The sequence below is a fragment of the Phlebotomus papatasi genome, chromosome 1, assembly GCF_024763615.1.
Source record: "Phlebotomus papatasi isolate M1 chromosome 1, Ppap_2.1, whole genome shotgun sequence".
Lineage (NCBI taxonomy): Eukaryota > Metazoa > Arthropoda > Insecta > Diptera > Psychodidae > Phlebotomus > Phlebotomus papatasi.
In genome coordinates this window covers 49139536-49161932 of record NC_077222.1, presented here as the reverse complement: position 1 = coordinate 49161932, position 22397 = coordinate 49139536, and the positions used below count along the sequence as shown (strand labels likewise).

Below are 22397 nucleotides of genomic sequence, written 5' to 3'. Positions count from 1 at the left end.
TTATGCTGGCAACACTAGAAAATCTCTAAATACACGAATCATATGATCACCTTGGACATTTGTGAATTTTCCTCAGAAGGTGGAGGCGTAGAGTAAGATTATTAGCCGAAATAATCTAGTGTTTTACGATTTTTAGTGTTAAATCCCGGTGAGAACAAGGCGCGAAGATGGCTCTAAGCGACGCAGATGTCCAGAAACAGGTAAATTTCATTGATTTTTCTCATATCCAAATTGACCTCTTTCGCCTCACATATTTCCACTCAAAATCCAAGATATTCCTTATTTTCCTCAACTAAAAACTCAATATTTGCATTCCCCGTGGTTCTTTGGGTCTGAAAATGCTAATTTTCCAATAATTAGCTACTTGCAATAGCGATAAAAATCGACGTCATGTGAATTCAATTGATTGGGGGAAGTGTCTCATGTCCTTCTCATTCACATTTCTCAAGTATTTTCCATAAAATCCCCCTCAATAGATACTCCAAAATCCCCTTTGATGCCCACAGAATTGATTTATTGCAAAAAATTCCCATAAAATTGGTTGCAAATTGGAAAATATTGGTATTTTTCCTCCAAGTCATGTGACTCTTCGCCATGTTCTTCATACTGCTTTTCGTGTGATGTGAATGGGAATCTCGTGCTCTCTGGGAAGATTTTTCAGTTCACTTTGAACTGTCTTATCAGTTCACCTCTCTTGGAGATTCTTCTAAATAAAAAAAAAGAGGAAATGTTGATAATTAGAAAGCAGCTTTTCAGTAAAATTTTTTTTGAGGATATTTGGGAGTGCAAAATTGGAATGATTTTTTTTGCAGATCAAGCACATGATGGCCTTCATCGAGCAGGAGGCCAATGAGAAGGCTGAAGAGATTGATGCAAAGGCCGAGGAGGAGTTCAACATTGAGAAGGGACGTCTTGTCCAGCAGCAACGTCTCAAGATCATGGAATACTATGAGAAGAAGGAGAAACAAGTTGAACTCCAGAAGAAGATTCAATCTTCCAATATGCTCAATCAGGCTCGTCTTAAGGTAATTTAACTTTTATCATTTTTAAAGCAATGAGATATCATGACCACTAGACGATCACAGCAAATACGATTACACCTTATCAGAGGAAAAGGAATTGATGGATAGAAAAATTAGAATAAGGAACAGGCAATTTTAAAATTATTTAGACAAGATTAGGTTAGGTTTTAAAAAATACAAGGGGTCCCGGGTTTATGCTTATCGGAATTATGCAAATGGGGAGCTCATTTGTGAAATAATTTTTGAAATTTCCCTAAATATATGCATTTTTTCGAGGCGGCAAATTTGAAATGCGTAACTTATGAACAGTTGGCGCTGAAAATAGCCCAAAAAATTGGCCCAAATAATCTTTTTTGCATATTTTACGGCGTTCCCGTAACTTATTCAAAAGAAGTCTCCTGAGAGTATGCAAAATTTCTGTATATAAAGCCGTTTCGCGCGCTTTTTCTCGGTCCCGAAAATATGCATAATCCCGGGACCCCCTGTACAGTCCTTCAAATTGCAAAAACAGATAATGAAACATCCGGTTTTCAAGATACTAAATTTCAAAGAGATAATTCTTTTAATTCTGTGATAAATCTATGACCTTAAAAGTCGATTGTATTCTGTTATAGGGTAAGTGTGCCAAATTCCGGCCAGCTTGCAATTCCGGCCACCTTTTTTGGTCCTCGAATTTCAATGATTTTTTAGTTTTTACATACTCTAGAGATTATACAATGCAAAAAATAACAAAAAATGTAGCTTCGACAAACGAGATGACGTGAAAAAGATATTGCAAGAATTCCCGAAGGGCAAGAAACTATGAGAATGAAGGTGGCCGAAATAAGCCACCAAAGCTATGTCTACATTTTATTCATTTTAAAATGTATTAAGAATGATTTTAGAGTAAATAAAGACGATAAACTGTCTACAAGGTTCTAAGCAACACTCCTTAAGTAGAAGGAATAAAAAAAGTCAATTTCTATTAAAGATATTATATTTCAAACTTGAGACTTTGGCGCTTGCATGCAACTATGCCGAAATTTGGCACACTTACCCTAGTACATTTTTTTTATTTAAAAAGTTTTGAAAGTTATACATTTTTAGGCATTTGAACAAAAATGCAACAAATTACAAACTTGACAAGAACTGCTAAAAAAACCTTAATTTATTATTTTTAAAGGTGGTCGAAAGGGCCTTAGGGCATTTCACTATTTATTTTATTTTAATATTATTTATTTACTTATTTTATTTATTTCCTTTGAAACTGTACGTCTCTTACGGCGTTATCACACTTGCACATTAAAATTTTAATGTGATTCACATTAATTGTCGCTTGTGAGCGTCCAAATATGTTATTTGTGTCTTTGAGTCACTTAATATTTGGGGTTTTTCTATTTATTGATAAAGAAGTGGACTTGGCCTGCAAAAATAACTTTAAATTTACCTACAGCATAAATATTTTTCACATTAAAAAATTAAAGAGAAAATCGCATTAATTTTTCGCATTAATGCTATAAATCAATTTATATCAAATTTTGCGGGTCAAGTCTACCTTTTTATCAACAAATAGATCAAATTTCGAATATAAAATGATTCAAACACACAAATTACACATTTGGACTCTCACCAGCGACAATTAATGTGAATCATATTAAAATTTTAATGTGCAAGTGTGATAACACAGTTAGAAGCATAATCACGGGCAAGCATTTTTTTTTATTTGTCTTTTGACATAGTTAAACGCAATTAGCTTTTGTCTCACAAAGAAAATCTTTCAAAACTAAACTGCGGTTTATTTGTGATAAAGATTTTTAATTTTCAAAAGTCAAATTATATTATTTATTTTCTTTATTTTGAATCTAAAACGGTCTTCCGACTAGAAGTTTATCTCAGTTCCCGAAGGTCTCAAAATCCTAAATAACAAGCAATTTTATTGATTTTTCTAAATCTAATAGGTAATTCGCTTTTAATAATGCAATTCTAAGTCAAAATTTCAAAAAAAAAAAAAATAAATCTTGACTGATAAGGGAAGTTAGGGGGAAGTCTCAATTAGAAAGCCAAAACTTAGCAGTTCTTCGCGATTTCTTTTTTGTTAACCTTTTGCAAATCTGCTCGGTGCTCTTTGCTTTCGTCCCAATATCTTCGAAAATATTTTGATGTGGGTTTTTGAAATTTTTATGCTACATTTTTAATATCTATCGATTTAAACAATAAAAAAAGCAAAAACTACTTTTGACCTTGTAACTCAGGCTTCCTCTTTAAGTCATATAGCTAAAGCCCGAAATAGACACAGGGATCGGCTTAAGAATCAGCTCGAAAAATTAGGATTGGTGTCAATATATTCAGAGATCAGCTTAATATTTGGGGATCAGGCTGATCTTCTTAATTCATGAGGTCTAGTGAAATTTACGAGAATTAGCAATATCAGCGCCAGTGGCATAAATATAAAACCTAATTTGGGTATTTGGGTACTTTTCGAAATGCCAATTTGTTGAAAAAATATGGAGAGTAAGGGCCTTGACAGACCTGAGGATTAACCGAGATACGGCTTAGCGTAATTATATTAGAAATAATGGTTAAACTACATTTCCATCATTTTCCACTAAGTCGTCTTTCGGCTTAAGTCGCAAGTGTGTCTAGGGCATAATGGTACGCAATTTCGCAAAATCTTAAAATTCATTAAGTTTGGAGTAATGGGAAGGTCATAGTGCTCCTAATATTTATGAAAAATACATTGATATTGCACTTAAGAAGTCTTTCAGCAATCAAAGTGTGTATATTTAATAGAAATATACGCAAAAACGTTAATCCTTGACCCTAAATCCTCAGTGTACGATAGTTTGGGCTGATCTTTAACCGCCAAATTTTTCGAGCTGAGTATTCTCGAGGATCAGCCTGTGTCTATTTTCGGCATTAGAGGCTTTGGTCTGAAGATCGTATAAGAAAGGTTAAATATTTAATGTGAAAATTTCCTATTTTGAGAATGCTAATAACGTTTCATATTTTAACGGTTTTTCAAAAGATTTTTAAATTCTCGAAAGGGTCTGTTTGGCTTTAAAATTTAAAGAAATTGAACATTTCAATTTCAGCTTAAGTATATTGTGAAACTTGATGAATTTTTATTTAGAGAAAGATTTAAAAATATTCGAAACCTGATAAAGTTGTCAGTTCGAATCCCGCCCGGTTCACATGATTGAAGCGTTCGAAGGGACATAAGTAGTAATAATCGCGCAGAGTACTGTTTGGTGGGCGTGGCTTTCCATCGCGCACGATACTGTTTGGTGAGGCCACATCGATAACTCTGGTCGATGGGCTACCTTCAGGCCCTTCCCCCCAGCCCCTGTTGCCCCTCCCCCGCTTCATTATTCTTATATTTTGTTAATAATTTTAACTGAATATCGCGCAGATTACTGTTGATGAATGATTTTCATTGGATATCGCGCAGACTACTGTTGATTCTTATTGGATATCGCGCAGACTACTGTTGATTCTTATTGGCTATCGCGCAGATTACTGTTGATGAATGACTTTCATTGGATATCGCGCAGAATACTGTTAGATGACTGATTTTCATTGGCTATCGCGCAGACTACTGTTGATTCTTATTGGCTATCGCGCAGATTACTGTTGAGGAATGATTTTCATTGGATATCGCGCAGACTACTGTTGATTCTTATTGGCTATCGCGCAGGTTACTGTTGAGGAATGATTTTCATTGGATATCGCGCACAGTACTGTTGTTTGAATGTCAACCGTTCTGGTGGCCATATTGGGCTTTTAAGCTGTAAATTTTAGACGGCCATCTTGAACTTTTTAGAACTTTAAGACTTTTTGAGATTGCGCTTTTAGATGGACATTTTGAATATTTTAAATTAACCCGAAATTACTATCCGCCATTTTTTTATTACCGAACGCTGCTCCTATTTTTGTTCGCCATTTTTAATTTCCGACCGCTATTTTTATTTTTGTCCGCCATTTTTACCGGCCGCTGCTCTTATTTTCTATGCGCGCGCCCTCTGTTATTCCTATTATTAACTATTTCCGTAATTTTTTTCGCGACATGAAAATTTTTTGGCCCGATGGTGGACTCTTTCTCATGTATTTTTTTCTCCCTATACAATTTATATGGGAAAAGATCTGCCATGCCTAAGAATTGATCCCCGGACCTCTCGGTTGCGAGTCCAATACCTTATCCATTATGCCACTCGTGCCATGATAGAAGGTTTGCCAGAAGTCTTTCCTATGCATTAAGCGGGATTCTCTATAGTCTCTGGCCTATATGCACTGTCCAAGTGTGGAAAGATGCAAATGCAATATGAGACCTTTTCGCGCGCTCGAGACCATATGGGAGAGACTATTTGTATGAGTCTTTGCGCGACAATTTGATTCCTTCAGATGAATGAAGCAACATGGAAAAAATGTCTTGCAGTGCGCAATATAATTGTAAAATTGAGTGGAATTTCGCAATATTCACTAATTTTACTGGCGATAAGAACTATCAATAATTTTCATTGGTTATTGAACAGCATGATGTTGATGCCGTCATGCAATTTAAACCATTTTCATTGGATATTGATCAATAGATATTGAAACGTCATTGAGTTGAGATTTGCATGTAAACAGTTTTTTTTCAAAGCATGCAACTTTTGAGCTTGCGTATTTCAATATTGTTTGCAATATTTGTCTTTTTTATTTAAATTGTAACATAAATTACCGAAAAATATCATACTTTTCCACTTACATGATTGTATCTCACATCATTCACATCTCTTGATGATATGATCAAACGATTTTTATGCAATTTGTTTAAAAAAATATTTTTCGTTCAGTGATTTCAGATTAGAAGTGATAAATTTCGTGAAATTTATTGAATTTCTGCTTATCGCAGATGGTGACTGCCATGAAATTTCAAGAATCTTAGTTTCAGATCCTCAATTTTAAAATAAACAAACTGATGATCAAAGATGTTGCTATGCATTTTTATGCAGTTGTGCGGGATTATTCGAAATTTGCACTCCTGTATCATGCATAAAATAAAAGAATTAAAAGATGAATGAAAAAATGTCAATGTGGGCAAAATTTCTTGTCTTGTGTATGAATCATTTAACTCTCTTGATCGCAAGTGGGAAAGTATGTAAAAAGTGTTAGATTTCTCATAACTTTGTATTACAATGTTCTTTTTCTCTGACATTAGAGAATTTTTACAACATTACAGAACAAAATTATTCAAAGTGAATTATTGATTTGTGTTTTCTCTTATTATAATTTAGCAAATATGAAAAAATCTGTAAATATATGTACAATATTTACCTAAGAATTTGATTATGTGGAGAAATGGCAGCAGAGTAAAATAAAATAGGAACCAACTTTTCATACAAAATTGATTTTTATGAATGAAATGTTGTATACACTTCTATAATTCGGTACCTGGGATGCTGAATTAACTTATGCATTTTTCATTGATGACTCATTATCAAATTTATGTATATTTCTGTGACACATATCACAAAATAGAAGATGAAATCCTCTTTCTTTAGTAGAAGATCAATTTTTTTTAAGATGACTCTCAGTAGAATAGGCATAAAAAATAAAATTCAAGCGATACTCACTAAAATAAAGTCAAACATTTGCGTTCTTACACTGATAAAAGAAATTTAGCTTTGCACTCACTAGCACTTGATCACTGAATACTATTAATTTTAGTTCTTGACCGTAAAGCTTCATCCTCCCCTGAATAAATGTTAACAAAATTTTATTTATTATATTGAAAAACAATTTAAAAAAAAGTAACTTCACTTGTTATTTAGAAAAATGTTCTGTTTGCCCCTCGCATCCTACCTCTAGACTTTATTCTGAGATATGAACATGACATGACATGTCCAAACATGTTTCATCGTGTATGAAACAAACATTTTGCATACGTTTGCATAATTTTCTCGGGAAATTTCGTCAGTACGATCAAAAGATCCTAAAATATTTTATAGGAATTTGAACATTGGAAAAAAGTCTCATTTGTATCCCTGATTTATTGATGAGTGGAAGACATTTTCTTAGTGAAAAGTGATAAATCACAAAATAACTTATCTGAAAATATGGAGACAAAAGAAAGATCACATCAAGTTCCAAATGTAATGAAGGCAAAGCAGCACTTCAACAAATATAATCCTGATCCTGCTGAGGAACTTCGAAAGGATGAGGAACAATATGCAAGAAATCGACAACAAAATACAACTCCTGAACTACTGAATGCATACACCTATTTTCTAAATCGAACATGTACATTGTTTATCACGATCGGGTTTTCTCCAGAGAATTTTTCACCAGTTGCTAAAATATGTGCCGTAAGCTACTGGGATGGAATTGACGCTGTAGAATTCACCCAAAATACATGGACAACGTTCTGTGCCAATGAACAAACTTTAAGGAAATTATTGGGAGAGGATGCTGGAAAGGATGATGCCAACATGAAACTGGAGTTGCTGAATATTCAACTTGACAACTGCGTGAACATTCGTAGTTACTGCGCTGTGGAAAATTCTGAACTACTTATTCTCAGCCAAAATAATGGAATTGATCGTTTATCTCTAAATATTGCAGAATTTGAGAAATTAATGTTACTTTCTGAATTTATAAATGCAACTTTGATTTACAATAGTTCTGTACAGTGGTATGTACAAGAATATTTTGAGAGATACAGCAATGTTTGTAAATCTTTAGGTGTGCAAAGATTGGAAAATTCTAATTTTTCAAACAGCAATACTTTTGATCCACCAGTCAATTATTTTCGCCTGTTTCATGAAATTCCTTTTGTAGCAAGTAAATCAAATATTTCTTAAAATGTAACATGTGTATAAAAATCAAATGATGTCAAATAAAAAGATGAGAAAACGTAAATGTAAATTGTTTTAATCTTGTATATTTGCAATCTGAATCCTCTTAATATAAGAAGAATGAAGAAAAAAAATGAAACTTCAATTGCACAGGGTTATGCATTATGCCAATATTTATCTATACCAACATTCCCTTTTCATCTCAACATATTAGGTGTGATTCCTTCATAATCACACCTATTTGCTATGTGAGCAAGATTAAAGTCAATGAAATAAAATTATTTGTGAGAATTTTGTCTTGTTGTGAAAAGAAATTGTTTTACAATCAATTATTTCAACATCACACAATGTTTCATCTGTGCATCAAGAAAAACACGACATGTTTTATTGATGCATCATGAAAAAAATCAATATGAAAATGCACTGAAAAATTTTACCAACATAAAAAAAATCTGCAGAGAGATATCATATTTTTTATCATCTTGCATTTTTTCTGCATCAAAATATTTTCTTCACGTGAAAAAAAAATCTTCAAAGTGGCGTCTGACATTTTTTCTCAACGTAATCTGATTTTTTCTATGCAGCATTAGCAGGATTGTTTTAATTACATTTTATAGCACAATCAAAAATGCTTGTATCGAACTTCTTTGACAAAATCTACTCGATTGCATGCAACTACTTTTAAACAATTCACATGATTCCTCATGTTGATGGCAACATAAAAACAAAAAAATAATGATACTTTGATCAGATGCGAAAGAAAACTCATTTCATTGTTTTACAATCAATTTTATTTATAACTTAGTCGGTTGTAGTTTTTCATTACACAAAAAAATCTTGACTTCATTTTTTGTTTTCTTCACGAGAAATATATTCTTGTAGTCTCAACGTATGGCTCTCGGCATATAGGGCAATGTCTTGTTTTTGAAGCACATCCTTGACAAGCAGCAACGTGTCCACAAGGTAGGAAAGCGGTATCGTATTCATTGTTGTAGCATATTTTGCAGATTTTATGTGATTGCTGTACAATATCGTATTCTGCTTCTACATTATTACAATCCAAAATTTGATCGCCAAAGAATATCTCGAACAAATTATCAATTGTATTTTCATCATTAGTGTTAAAGAATTGTACCATCAATTGTTTTTTCTCCAAAATAGTCATGCTTTTTCCATTTTTCATTTTTCTTGAAATTTTTTCCACTACACCGCGACGTAAAATCTCATTTTTGTTTTCATAAAGTAGGTCGATCATTTGTGCTATTGTCTTTTTATGTAAAATAAATTGCACCAAATCAGACTCTGATTTTTCTTTTGCCAAAGCTTCTGCTAATTGTCTCAAGCTGTGCGTACTCATTGCGATATAGATTTTTTCTGAGTGATTTTTTTAAGATACACCATGTTAAATAATTGTGAAAAATGTTTGTAGTGAACAATTTTCAACGAAAGAAAGAAAGGGGAGAGGGATTTTTGGGTTAAAAACGCTCTAAATTTATACTTTTAACTTTTTATTGCAAATGATATAGAAAATTATACATCACTACTAGAATTTTCAGATGAATATACATGATCTGAAGCAGGTTTCCTAGAATAATATAACGTTTGTTCCTCAAAATCAGATAAAAAATCTTCCCCAGGTACTTGATCTCCTTCTGAATCAGTCACATATTCTACAAGGTAAAGATTTTTCTCCTGTTTTTCAAAGTATTTTTCTGTGAGCTTATCTTTTCTTTTACACATGAGTTGATCTTCAACTTCTTTGTTAGACTCCTCTACCTCACTCCTTTGAATTTTGTGTAACTTCTCAGAAGCTATGTCACATTCCATTTTATTTAAAATTTCTTCTATCCAAGATGGCGGGTCATCGGAATGTGGTCTTTTTCGTGTAAATCTTTCCAAAATTTTCTCAGCTTCTTCTTTCGTAGGATTATGATTTATCAAAAACTGCAAAACAGTTTACGTCAAATATAATTTTTATGAATTTTTTTATTAAAAAATATGGAACTCACCATGTTATTGTGTATCCGAAATATGTATTCTCCGTGAATTAGGTTGGCCTATCTTTCGTAAAACAAACTTATTGGTTTGACTGTCGATTATAGAATAACAACAATTTTACACACTTGGTTGAAATATCCAGTTCAAGTTATGCATCACTTAAAAAATTATCCAATATTGCGAAATTTAAATATTATTTTTCACACGTGCAATGAAAAATGTCTCATAAAAGTTTCAAAATTGTACGATATTTTACTGGAAAAACACCATACGTGATAAAAAGATGAAATTTGAGATTTTCCTTCTTTGTGTGCACTAGGGCATGTTTCGAACAAGACTTGATGGCCCTAGTAAAATACACTTACACGATCGCAACTTCTCTTGGAAAAATTCCATTCCCAGTTGAAATATGATCCTCTGCACACGTGAAATTAGGATTTTTTTTTAATAAAAATACTAAATTCCGGAATGATTTCCTGGAAAAGCATCATTTGCAACAAAAAAAAAATGAAATTGGAGATTTTCCTTTTGCATGGACATGTTTCAAACCTCTCCTGTAGAATCCACGAAAATCGTTTTTTAGCGCACATATTCTTGATTTATGAGTGTCAAAAAAGTGTAGATCCAAAATTTGGTCCCGACCTGAGAAGGTTGCATTGCATCTCGGACAAAATGCACATACACCAATTGTACTGGGCACCCACCCCCCTCCCACACCTCTATATCCCCCACCACTTCTCAGAATTCGATGACGTCATATTTAACTTTTTCATTAAAATTTACACATTACACTCATTTTTTAACGTTATTTTCCCACTTGACTTGGATTTTTTACAAATTTTTATTGCGTTTGTTTAAGTTGTGTTATCAGGGCTAAATCGATAAAGGTTTATTGAGTTGTATTAGCCGGTTAAAATCCCGAAAATATCGAATTGGTTGATAAAGGTATCATAAAAATTTGTAAAAAAAATCCAAGTCAAGTGGGAAAATAACGTTAAAAAATGAGTGTAATGTGTAAATTTTAATGCAAAAGTTAAATATGACGTCATCGGATTCTGAGAAGGGGGTGGGGGGGGGGGGTATAGAGGTATGGGAGGGGGGGGTGGGTGCTGGGGGGGGGGGTATAGAGGTATGGGAGGGGGGGGGGGTGCCCAGTACAATTGGTGTATGTGCATTTTGTCCGAGATGAAATGCGACCTTCTCAGGTCGGGCCCAAATTTTGGATCTACACGTTTTTGACACTCATAAATCAAGAATATGTGCGCTAAAAAAACGATTTTCGTGGATTCTACAGGAGAGGTTTGAAACATGTCCATGCAAAAGGAAAATCTCCAATTTCATTTTTTTGTTGCAAATGATGCTTTTCCAGGAAATCATTCCGGAATTTAGTATTTTTATTAAAAAAATCCTAATTGCACGTGTGCAGAGGATCATATTTCAACTGGGAATGGATGTTTTCCAAGAAAAGTTGCGATCGTGTAAGTGTATTTTACTAGGGCCATCAAGTCTTGTTCAAAACATGTCCTAGTGCATACAAAGAAGGAAAATCTAAAATTTCATCTTTTTATCACGTATGGTGTTTTTCCAGTAAAATATCGTACAATTTTGAAACTTTTATGAGACATTTTTCATTGCACGTGTGAAAAATAATATTTAAATTTCGCAATATTGGATAATTTTTTAAGTGATGCATAACTTGAACTGGATATTTCAACCAAGTGTGTAAAATTGTTGTTATTCTATAATCGACAGTCAAACCAATAAGTTTGTTTTACGAAAGATAGGCCAACCTAATTCACGGAGAATACATATTTCGGATACACAATAACATGGTGAGTTCCATATTTTTTAATAAAAAAATTCATAAAAATTATATTTGACGTAAACTGTTTTGCAGTTTTTGATAAATCATAATCCTACGAAAGAAGAAGCTGAGAAAATTTTGGAAAGATTTACACGAAAAAGACCACATTCCGATGACCCGCCATCTTGGATAGAAGAAATTTTAAATAAAATGGAATGTGACATAGCTTCTGAGAAGTTACACAAAATTCAAAGGAGTGAGGTAGAGGAGTCTAACAAAGAAGTTGAAGATCAACTCATGTGTAAAAGAAAAGATAAGCTCACAGAAAAATACTTTGAAAAACAGGAGAAAAATCTTTACCTTGTAGAATATGTGACTGATTCAGAAGGAGATCAAGTACCTGGGGAAGATTTTTTATCTGATTTTGAGGAACAAACGTTATATTATTCTAGGAAACCTGCTTCAGATCATGTATATTCATCTGAAAATTCTAGTAGTGATGTATAATTTTCTATATCATTTGCAATAAAAAGTTAAAAGTATAAATTTAGAGCGTTTTTAACCCAAAAATCCCTCTCCCCTTTCTTTCTTTCGTTGAAAATTGTTCACTACAAACATTTTTCACAATTATTTAACATGGTGTATCTTAAAAAAATCACTCAGAAAAAATCTATATCGCAATGAGTACGCACAGCTTGAGACAATTAGCAGAAGCTTTGGCAAAAGAAAAATCAGAGTCTGATTTGGTGCAATTTATTTTACATAAAAAGACAATAGCACAAATGATCGACCTACTTTATGAAAACAAAAATGAGATTTTACGTCGCGGTGTAGTGGAAAAAATTTCAAGAAAAATGAAAAATGGAAAAAGCATGACTATTTTGGAGAAAAAACAATTGATGGTACAATTCTTTAACACTAATGATGAAAATACAATTGATAATTTGTTCGAGATATTCTTTGGCGATCAAATTTTGGATTGTAATAATGTAGAAGCAGAATACGATATTGTACAGCAATCACATAAAATCTGCAAAATATGCTACAACAATGAATACGATACCGCTTTCCTACCTTGTGGACACGTTGCTGCTTGTCAAGGATGTGCTTCAAAAACAAGACATTGCCCTATATGCCGAGAGCCATACGTTGAGACTACAAGAATATATTTCTCGTGAAGAAAACAAAAAATGAAGTCAAGATTTTTTTGTGTAATGAAAAACTACAACCGACTAAGTTATAAATAAAATTGATTGTAAAACAATGAAATGAGTTTTCTTTCGCATCTGATCAAAGTATCATTATTTTTTTGTTTTTATGTTGCCATCAACATGAGGAATCATGTGAATTGTTTAAAAGTAGTTGCATGCAATCGAGTAGATTTTGTCAAAGAAGTTCGATACAAGCATTTTTGATTGTGCTATAAAATGTAATTAAAACAATCCTGCTAATGCTGCATAGAAAAAATCAGATTACGTTGAGAAAAAATGTCAGACGCCACTTTGAAGATTTTTTTTTCACGTGAAGAAAATATTTTGATGCAGAAAAAATGCAAGATGATAAAAAATATGATATCTCTCTGCAGATTTTTTTTATGTTGGTAAAATTTTTCAGTGCATTTTCATATTGATTTTTTTCATGATGCATCAATAAAACATGTCGTGTTTTTCTTGATGCACAGATGAAACATTGTGTGATGTTGAAATAATTGATTGTAAAACAATTTCTTTTCACAACAAGACAAAATTCTCACAAATAATTTTATTTCATTGACTTTAATCTTGCTCACATAGCAAATAGGTGTGATTATGAAGGAATCACACCTAATATGTTGAGATGAAAAGGGAATGTTGGTATAGATAAATATTGGCATAATGCATAACCCTGTGCAATTGAAGTTTCATTTTTTTTCTTCATTCTTCTTATATTAAGAGGATTCAGATTGCAAATATACAAGATTAAAACAATTTACATTTACGTTTTCTCATCTTTTTATTTGACATCATTTGATTTTTATACACATGTTACATTTTAAGAAATATTTGATTTACTTGCTACAAAAGGAATTTCATGAAACAGGCGAAAATAATTGACTGGTGGATCAAAAGTATTGCTGTTTGAAAAATTAGAATTTTCCAATCTTTGCACACCTAAAGATTTACAAACATTGCTGTATCTCTCAAAATATTCTTGTACATACCACTGTACAGAACTATTGTAAATCAAAGTTGCATTTATAAATTCAGAAAGTAACATTAATTTCTCAAATTCTGCAATATTTAGAGATAAACGATCAATTCCATTATTTTGGCTGAGAATAAGTAGTTCAGAATTTTCCACAGCGCAGTAACTACGAATGTTCACGCAGTTGTCAAGTTGAATATTCAGCAACTCCAGTTTCATGTTGGCATCATCCTTTCCAGCATCCTCTCCCAATAATTTCCTTAAAGTTTGTTCATTGGCACAGAACGTTGTCCATGTATTTTGGGTGAATTCTACAGCGTCAATTCCATCCCAGTAGCTTACGGCACATATTTTAGCAACTGGTGAAAAATTCTCTGGAGAAAACCCGATCGTGATAAACAATGTACATGTTCGATTTAGAAAATAGGTGTATGCATTCAGTAGTTCAGGAGTTGTATTTTGTTGTCGATTTCTTGCATATTGTTCCTCATCCTTTCGAAGTTCCTCAGCAGGATCAGGATTATATTTGTTGAAGTGCTGCTTTGCCTTCATTACATTTGGAACTTGATGTGATCTTTCTTTTGTCTCCATATTTTCAGATAAGTTATTTTGTGATTTATCACTTTTCACTAAGAAAATGTCTTCCACTCATCAATAAATCAGGGATACAAATGAGACTTTTTTCCAATGTTCAAATTCCTATAAAATATTTTAGGATCTTTTGATCGTACTGACGAAATTTCCCGAGAAAATTATGCAAACGTATGCAAAATGTTTGTTTCATACACGATGAAACATGTTTGGACATATCATGTCATGTTCATATCTCAGAATAAAGTCTAGAGGTAGGATGCGAGGGGCAAACAGAACATTTTTCTAAATAACAAGTGAAGTTACTTTTTTTTAAATTGTTTTTCAATATAATAAATAAAATTTTGTTAACATTTATTCAGGGGAGGATGAAGCTTTACGGTCAAGAACTAAAATTAATAGTATTCAGTGATCAAGTGCTAGTGAGTGCAAAGCTAAATTTCTTTTATCAGTGTAAGAACGCAAATGTTTGACTTTATTTTAGTGAGTATCGCTTGAATTTTATTTTTTATGCCTATTCTACTGAGAGTCATCTTAAAAAAAATTGATCTTCTACTAAAGAAAGAGGATTTCATCTTCTATTTTGTGATATGTGTCACAGAAATATACATAAATTTGATAATGAGTCATCAATGAAAAATGCATAAGTTAATTCAGCATCCCAGGTACCGAATTATAGAAGTGTATACAACATTTCATTCATAAAAATCAATTTTGTATGAAAAGTTGGTTCCTATTTTATTTTACTCTGCTGCCATTTCTCCACATAATCAAATTCTTAGGTAAATATTGTACATATATTTACAGATTTTTTCATATTTGCTAAATTATAATAAGAGAAAACACAAATCAATAATTCACTTTGAATAATTTTGTTCTGTAATGTTGTAAAAATTCTCTAATGTCAGAGAAAAAGAACATTGTAATACAAAGTTATGAGAAATCTAACACTTTTTACATACTTTCCCACTTGCGATCAAGAGAGTTAAATGATTCATACACAAGACAAGAAATTTTGCCCACATTGACATTTTTTCATTCATCTTTTAATTCTTTTATTTTATGCATGATACAGGAGTGCAAATTTCGAATAATCCCGCACAACTGCATAAAAATGCATAGCAACATCTTTGATCATCAGTTTGTTTATTTTAAAATTGAGGATCTGAAACTAAGATTCTTGAAATTTCATGGCAGTCACCATCTGCGATAAGCAGAAATTCAATAAATTTCACGAAATTTATCACTTCTAATCTGAAATCACTGAACGAAAAATATTTTTTTAAACAAATTGCATAAAAATCGTTTGATCATATCATCAAGAGATGTGAATGATGTGAGATACAATCATGTAAGTGGAAAAGTATGATATTTTTCGGTAATTTATGTTACAATTTAAATAAAAAAGACAAATATTGCAAACAATATTGAAATACGCAAGCTCAAAAGTTGCATGCTTTGAAAAAAAACTGTTTACATGCAAATCTCAACTCAATGACGTTTCAATATCTATTGATCAATATCCAATGAAAATGGTTTAAATTGCATGACGGCATCAACATCATGCTGTTCAATAACCAATGAAAATTATTGATAGTTCTTATCGCCAGTAAAATTAGTGAATATTGCGAAATTCCACTCAATTTTACAATTATATTGCGCACTGCAAGACATTTTTTCCATGTTGCTTCATTCATCTGAAGGAATCAAATTGTCGCGCAAAGACTCATACAAATAGTCTCTCCCATATGGTCTCGAGCGCGCGAAAAGGTCTCATATTGCATTTGCATCTTTCCACACTTGGACAGTGCATATAGGCCAGAGACTATAGAGAATCCCGCTTAATGCATAGGAAAGACTTCTGGCAAACCTTCTATCATGGCACGAGTGGCATAATGGATAAGGTATTGGACTCGCAACCGAGAGGTCCGGGGATCAATTCTTAGGCATGGCAGATCTTTTCCCATATAAATTGTATAGGGAGAAAAAAATACATGAGAAAGAGTCCACCATCGGGCCAAAAAATTTTCATGTCGCGAAAAAAATTACGGAAATAGTTAATAATAGGAATAACAGAGGGCGCGCGCATAGAAAATAAGAGCAGCGGCCGGTAAAAATGGCGGACAAAAATAAAAATAGCGGTCGGAAATTAAAAATGGCGAACAAAAATAGGAGCAGCGTTCGGTAATAAAAAAATGGCGGATAGTAATTTCGGGTTAATTTAAAATATTCAAAATGTCCATCTAAAAGCGCAATCTCAAAAAGTCTTAAAGTTCTAAAAAGTTCAAGATGGCCGTCTAAAATTTACAGCTTAAAAGCCCAATATGGCCACCAGAACGGTTGACATTCAAACAACAGTACTGTGCGCGATATCCAATGAAAATCATTCCTCAACAGTAACCTGCGCGATAGCCAATAAGAATCAACAGTAGTCTGCGCGATATCCAATGAAAATCATTCCTCAACAGTAATCTGCGCGATAGCCAATAAGAATCAACAGTAGTCTGCGCGATAGCCAATGAAAATCAGTCATCTAACAGTATTCTGCGCGATATCCAATGAAAGTCATTCATCAACAGTAATCTGCGCGATAGCCAATAAGAATCAACAGTAGTCTGCGCGATATCCAATAAGAATCAACAGTAGTCTGCGCGATATCCAATGAAAATCATTCATCAACAGTAATCTGCGCGATATTCAGTTAAAATTATTAACAAAATATAAGAATAATGAAGCGGGGAGGGGCAACAGGGGCTGGGGGGAAGGGCCTGAAGGTAGCCCATCGACCAGAGTTATCGATGTGGCCTCACCAAACAGTATCGTGCGCGATGGAAAGCCACGCCCACCAAACAGTACTCTGCGCGATTATTACTACTGACATATTTCACATAAACATTGTAAACCGAAAAAAATGGAAAATGCATAATGTACAAAATGGCAATAAAAGCCCGGTGCATCAAAATAAATAAATATTTGAAAACTAAAGATTTAAACCGATTTACAATTCCTTCAAAAGATTGTTAAGTGTGTAATATATAATCTGATTAAAATAAAAATTAATTGATGTTTTAAAATTCCTATATGCTTCCTATACGATTCCTATATGTTTTGACTAATTTACATATTTTGAGAATTTTAAGACATTTTCAGTGTATCAAAATTTGGCCCAAATAATTAAAGAATAAGAAAAAAAACTGAAAGTTTTTCAACTGGAGAAAGGTTAACATTGAAAGGTTAACATTGAAAGGTTAACCCTTTAACGACGAGACACTTTTTACGGACTACAATAAAAATCAAACTGAGAAAAATAATCAATGATGAGTCTTACATCTAACCTTGGAAAGTCCAACAAAGTCTGATTCGGTGTATTTTGTGCTTCTATGAACGATAGGGACAAAAATAGCTCAAAAATTTAAGTAATTTTTCTGACAATATCAATAAATAATATTTTTAGCTTTAAAGAAAAATACGTATGATTATTGTAGTTTTTTTTTTTACCAAAAGGGTTTTGCTTAAAAAAAATTGAAAGTATAAAAAATAAATAAAATCAATAATGAATTTGTGTATTTAAAAAAAATCAATTGTGAACTTGAGAATTTAAAAATTCGCCATTTTTTAGCTTAAATATTTACTACATTGAAAATAGCTAGAGACTTGCAAAAAATATTCTAGATTCCTTAAACCTTCTACTTTACAATTATGTACAGTCATAAGAAAGAAATGACTTTAGGTAGTCAGGAAAAATTATTTTCTTTATGGGACACCGGTGTTTCAATCGTCCTTAAAGGGTTAAATCCAATCACTCAGAAAAATAATCGAGTAAAATTTACTCGAATCGATGTTGAATTAACTCTTTTTCGTTGTAATTTTCGATTGACTATATTTTAGAGTTGATTTTACTTCTATTTAGGTGTAATATTCGGAAGAGTTGTTTTAACTTTTTCTTTCCTAAAAAGTACATGACAAAAGAGTGTAAATGACTCTTTTTTAAGACTGAAAATAACTCGTTTCAAGAGTTAAATTTTTTTTTTTAGATTTAAATTCAAATCCCAAAATGAATATGTTTTGCAATTTTATTTTTTTATTTTTTTTATTTTATCATGTTCTTTATTAATATTTTCTTGACCCCAAGTTCCCTATGTTCCGAGCGAAATATCATGTATGATGCAAGCACATGTCTTCATGAAGCACTGTTAGGCATATTTCAAATTGATGTTCCTTATGAACTTTGTCACACGATAATCTTCTTAACTGAAGTATATTCTTAAAACGAAAACACTTAAGCATCTTCAGTCGAGATGAAATACTTACATCGATATCCGACGAATTAATTCAACTCGCACGAAGAGTTGTTTCAAATCTATTTACTAAAATTTACAACGAAAAAGAGTAACAATTACATCGATATTCGTAGAGTTAATTCAACTCTGCCATAGAGTTGTTTTAACTTTTTAGGTTTTTTTTTTCTTAGTGATCCAATTCGATACAAGGGGTCATATTGGATTTGCCGTTTACATCGACAAAGTTAAAATAAATTTCAATCTAATGTGACGATGTAAATGTCCTCTACGACTCTTTTCAATAGACTAGGAGCAGGTGAAATTCATTTCATTATTTCAATGAGAAAAATACCACTTTACGGTTTTCAAATTTTCCAGAATCATAAATTTGTAGGCCGACTGTATAGGGATGTTAACGTACGGTAATATACTTATTACGTAATATATAATAATGACGAAATAGATCTATGGGTCTTGAAAGAAATAGCCTACTAGTCTTATGCCCTAGACACATTTGCGACTTGAGCCAAGAGATTACTTAACGTAATTATAATCAAAATATTGATCAGATTACATTTCCATCAGTTTCTGACTAATCCGTCTCTTGGATTAAGCCGAGAAGGCTCTAAGTTAGTGAGAAAGTGATGGAAATTTACTCAAATCATGAGTCTGATTACAATTACGTTAAGCCGTGTCTCGGCTTTATTAGGGTAACCGGTTTAATATTTTGAATCAATGGCAATGAATATTATCTAGTGAAGTTTTCATATCGAAATCCGTTACAATTATATTTGTCCATCCGGTTCACTTTACTGCTTGAACTCCACAGATTATATGTATAAAAACAATCCCTCGTTTTTCAGTTATACACATATTCGTCTCCTTACCCCCTATTTTGGTAGATTTCGGAAATCTGAAGATTCGAGATTTTTGATATCACTCTGTTTGTCTGTCCGATCGTTACCATGTCTAGAGGCCAAACGGTTAGATATAGAGACTTGGGACCTTTGGGGGACCCCATAAGTCGATCGTGGAACCATTAACATGCCCCTCATTTCCCATCCAAAACCAGGTTTTTGGAATTGCTCGAAAACGCGTGTTGCGATTTTCTTTTTTTATTTATGTTTTAGAGAATACCTGGAAGGACATTGTGTCCATTATGTAAATCCCGTTGAACAATTCCTAATAACAGATTTTTTCAAGGTCAAAATTAGAAAGGTTCGAAATAGCATATTTTTCAACCGAATAGGGTCATGTTTGGACTCGTTGAAAAGGTTTTGGAATTTCTGATAATTATGAATCAGTTCCAATCGCTTATGAACAGGTTATGAATGGGTTATGAACCAATAAGTCATTTTTGTTCAAAAATAATTGTATTATTCCTGAGCTTTTGGGATCTTTTGAATGAATCATAAATCGGTTCAAATCGGTTGTGAACCGGTAAATAGTAAATGATACGAAAGTACTTTTGAAGTGTAGCATCTAATACAGGTTTCTGACCTAAGACTTAGCCATATGGCTTAACTTCTCTAATTCCTCATAAGTAAAGATTTTGGGTAAAATGTTGACTTAGAATTGGATACTAAGAGAAAGTGATTCATTAAATTCTAAAAGCTAATAAAATTGGTTGCTAATAAAGATTTTGGGACTTTTGGGAACTGGGCTAAACCTCTAGTCTGAAGACCACTTAAGTCACTGGTTCGATCATTTTCAAAAGTCGTAGAGTCAGTTCTATATAAACTGATCCAGTAAAGGTCTTGGTTATCTTTACTGTCTGTCTATTTAATTCGGGTATAATTTAGTTAAGACTAGGAATTTAGTTATGGGCAATACCAATTATCTCATACAACATACCATTCTCCTTCATCCGAGACACATTCCGGTCTTCTGAATACAGAAGCCGAAGTAATAATCTGAAATGTTTTCTAGTATTTATGATCAAGACCATCAAGACCTCTGACTAGGTTTGCGCACTAACTTAAAGAATTAGTTGAAAATTGAACACTATGCTCTTAGGTGCTCAAAGTTCGTGAGGATCATGTGAGAAATTTACTCGATGAGGCAAGACGACGTCTGGGCGAGGTCACGAAAGATCCGGCCAAATATGGTGACGTTCTTCGCACACTTATTGTTCAGGGATTGTTCCAAGTAAGTTTAATAGGGAAAATTTTTGTTTTGTAAGAATTTTTTTGAATAACTATTTCCCTTGGTGAAGCTTATGGAGCCAAATGTGCTTGTGAAGACACGCCAAGTGGATCAGAATATTGTGCAGAGTGTCCTGCCGCGTTCTGTTGAGGAGTACAAAGATCAGATTGGTAAGGATGTCGTAGTGACACTCGACACGGAAAATTACCTACCAGCTGATGCTTGTGGGGGAATTGAATTGTCTGCCCTCAATGGGCGCATTCGTGTGCCCAATACCCTGGAGTCCCGCTTGGAGCTCATTTCGGCTCAATTGCTGCCAGCTGTGCGTACTGCACTCTTTGGTCGCAATGCCAATCGTAAATTCACGGATTAAGGAGGCACATCTACGCTCCTCCCCAGTCAACATTATCCCATCATTATTAAAAAAAAAATAATAATAATACAAGTTAAAGAAAACGAACGCTTCAAAATTCCACACATTCCCCGGGCACTGTAATGAATTCCCTTAAATTTTTTTTGATTCTTCCAAAAAATAAAAATAAAATAAAATCCCAAAAGTGAGGTGAAAATTATGGAGATTCCAACTCCAAATGCTGCCATCTGAAACTCACAATTGACTTGCGCAATTGTCAACAGCATCTTGCTTTGCAGTCACCAAAGTTGTGCTAGAGAAGGAATCACAGAACCCAAAGGTTCAATCAACATCCGATTCGTCTTGTGCGAACTTTGCTGCCAGTTTCAAAGCAATTCGATGATTGAGTGACTCAATTGTGGTTTGTTTACAGTGATTTTATGTTTTTGCATAATTTGACGTTTGTCCCTTTTTTATTTGATTTCATTTTAAAATTGTTTATTTTTTTTTGTTTCTCCTGGAAATGTAAAAGATTAGAAAATAATCAGTGATATTCTCGCGACCTGACGATCACTTCGAATTCTGCAAAAACACATCTTGTTACAAAATTGTTTTATTAAAACAAAAAATTTCCAATTGATTCCAACTTTCAATTGATTTGGTATTTGCCCCCTTTTTCCAGGATCTTGAAAACTTTTTTTCACGTTGTCGTTCATTGCAGAAAAAAAACAACATTTAAATATTTGCATTGTGTAATAATTCAGAAAACAAAAACATTGTAATGTTATAAAATAAATGTAGATGAAATGTAATTGTAAAGAATTATTGAAGAAAAAAAAACACAATTAAAAAAAATATATGGTATGGGATAATATTAACACTGTTCTTCTCTTATTATTGAAAAAAAAAGTGTATCCTAGTATGTATTTATTAGACAATACATGAGAAAAAAGTATTACGTGAATTAGAAAATATGTCAAGAAAACACTAAATTCATCATACAAAATGGTGTAAATATGTATAGATGTGAAATTACTGAATAAAATGTTGAGAAAAATATATTTGCCTTTCAATTAGAATAGGAAGGGACCTTTTTTAAACTTTTATGGAAGTAGGGGGAAGTGGGGCACCTTTGAAATTGGGATTTTTGACCTATTTTTAAGAAAAATTGAGCCTTATCGTGATATAATTTAGCTGCACAAATTGAGA

At 32.8% G+C, this 22397-nt stretch overlaps 1 protein-coding gene across 1 annotated transcript; it reads left to right on the top strand.

The window, feature by feature from the left end:
• Positions 1-12: 12 nt before the first annotated feature.
• LOC129805500 (V-type proton ATPase subunit E) lies at positions 13-22247 on the top strand. The gene is made up of 4 exons (XM_055853462.1): positions 13-200; positions 813-1025; positions 20708-20839; positions 20907-22247. Exons 1-4 carry the CDS (start codon positions 168-170, stop codon positions 21207-21209), a joined length of 681 nt encoding a protein of 226 aa, XP_055709437.1. The 5' UTR covers positions 13-167; the 3' UTR covers positions 21210-22247.
• The last annotated feature ends 150 nt before the right edge of the window (positions 22248-22397 follow it).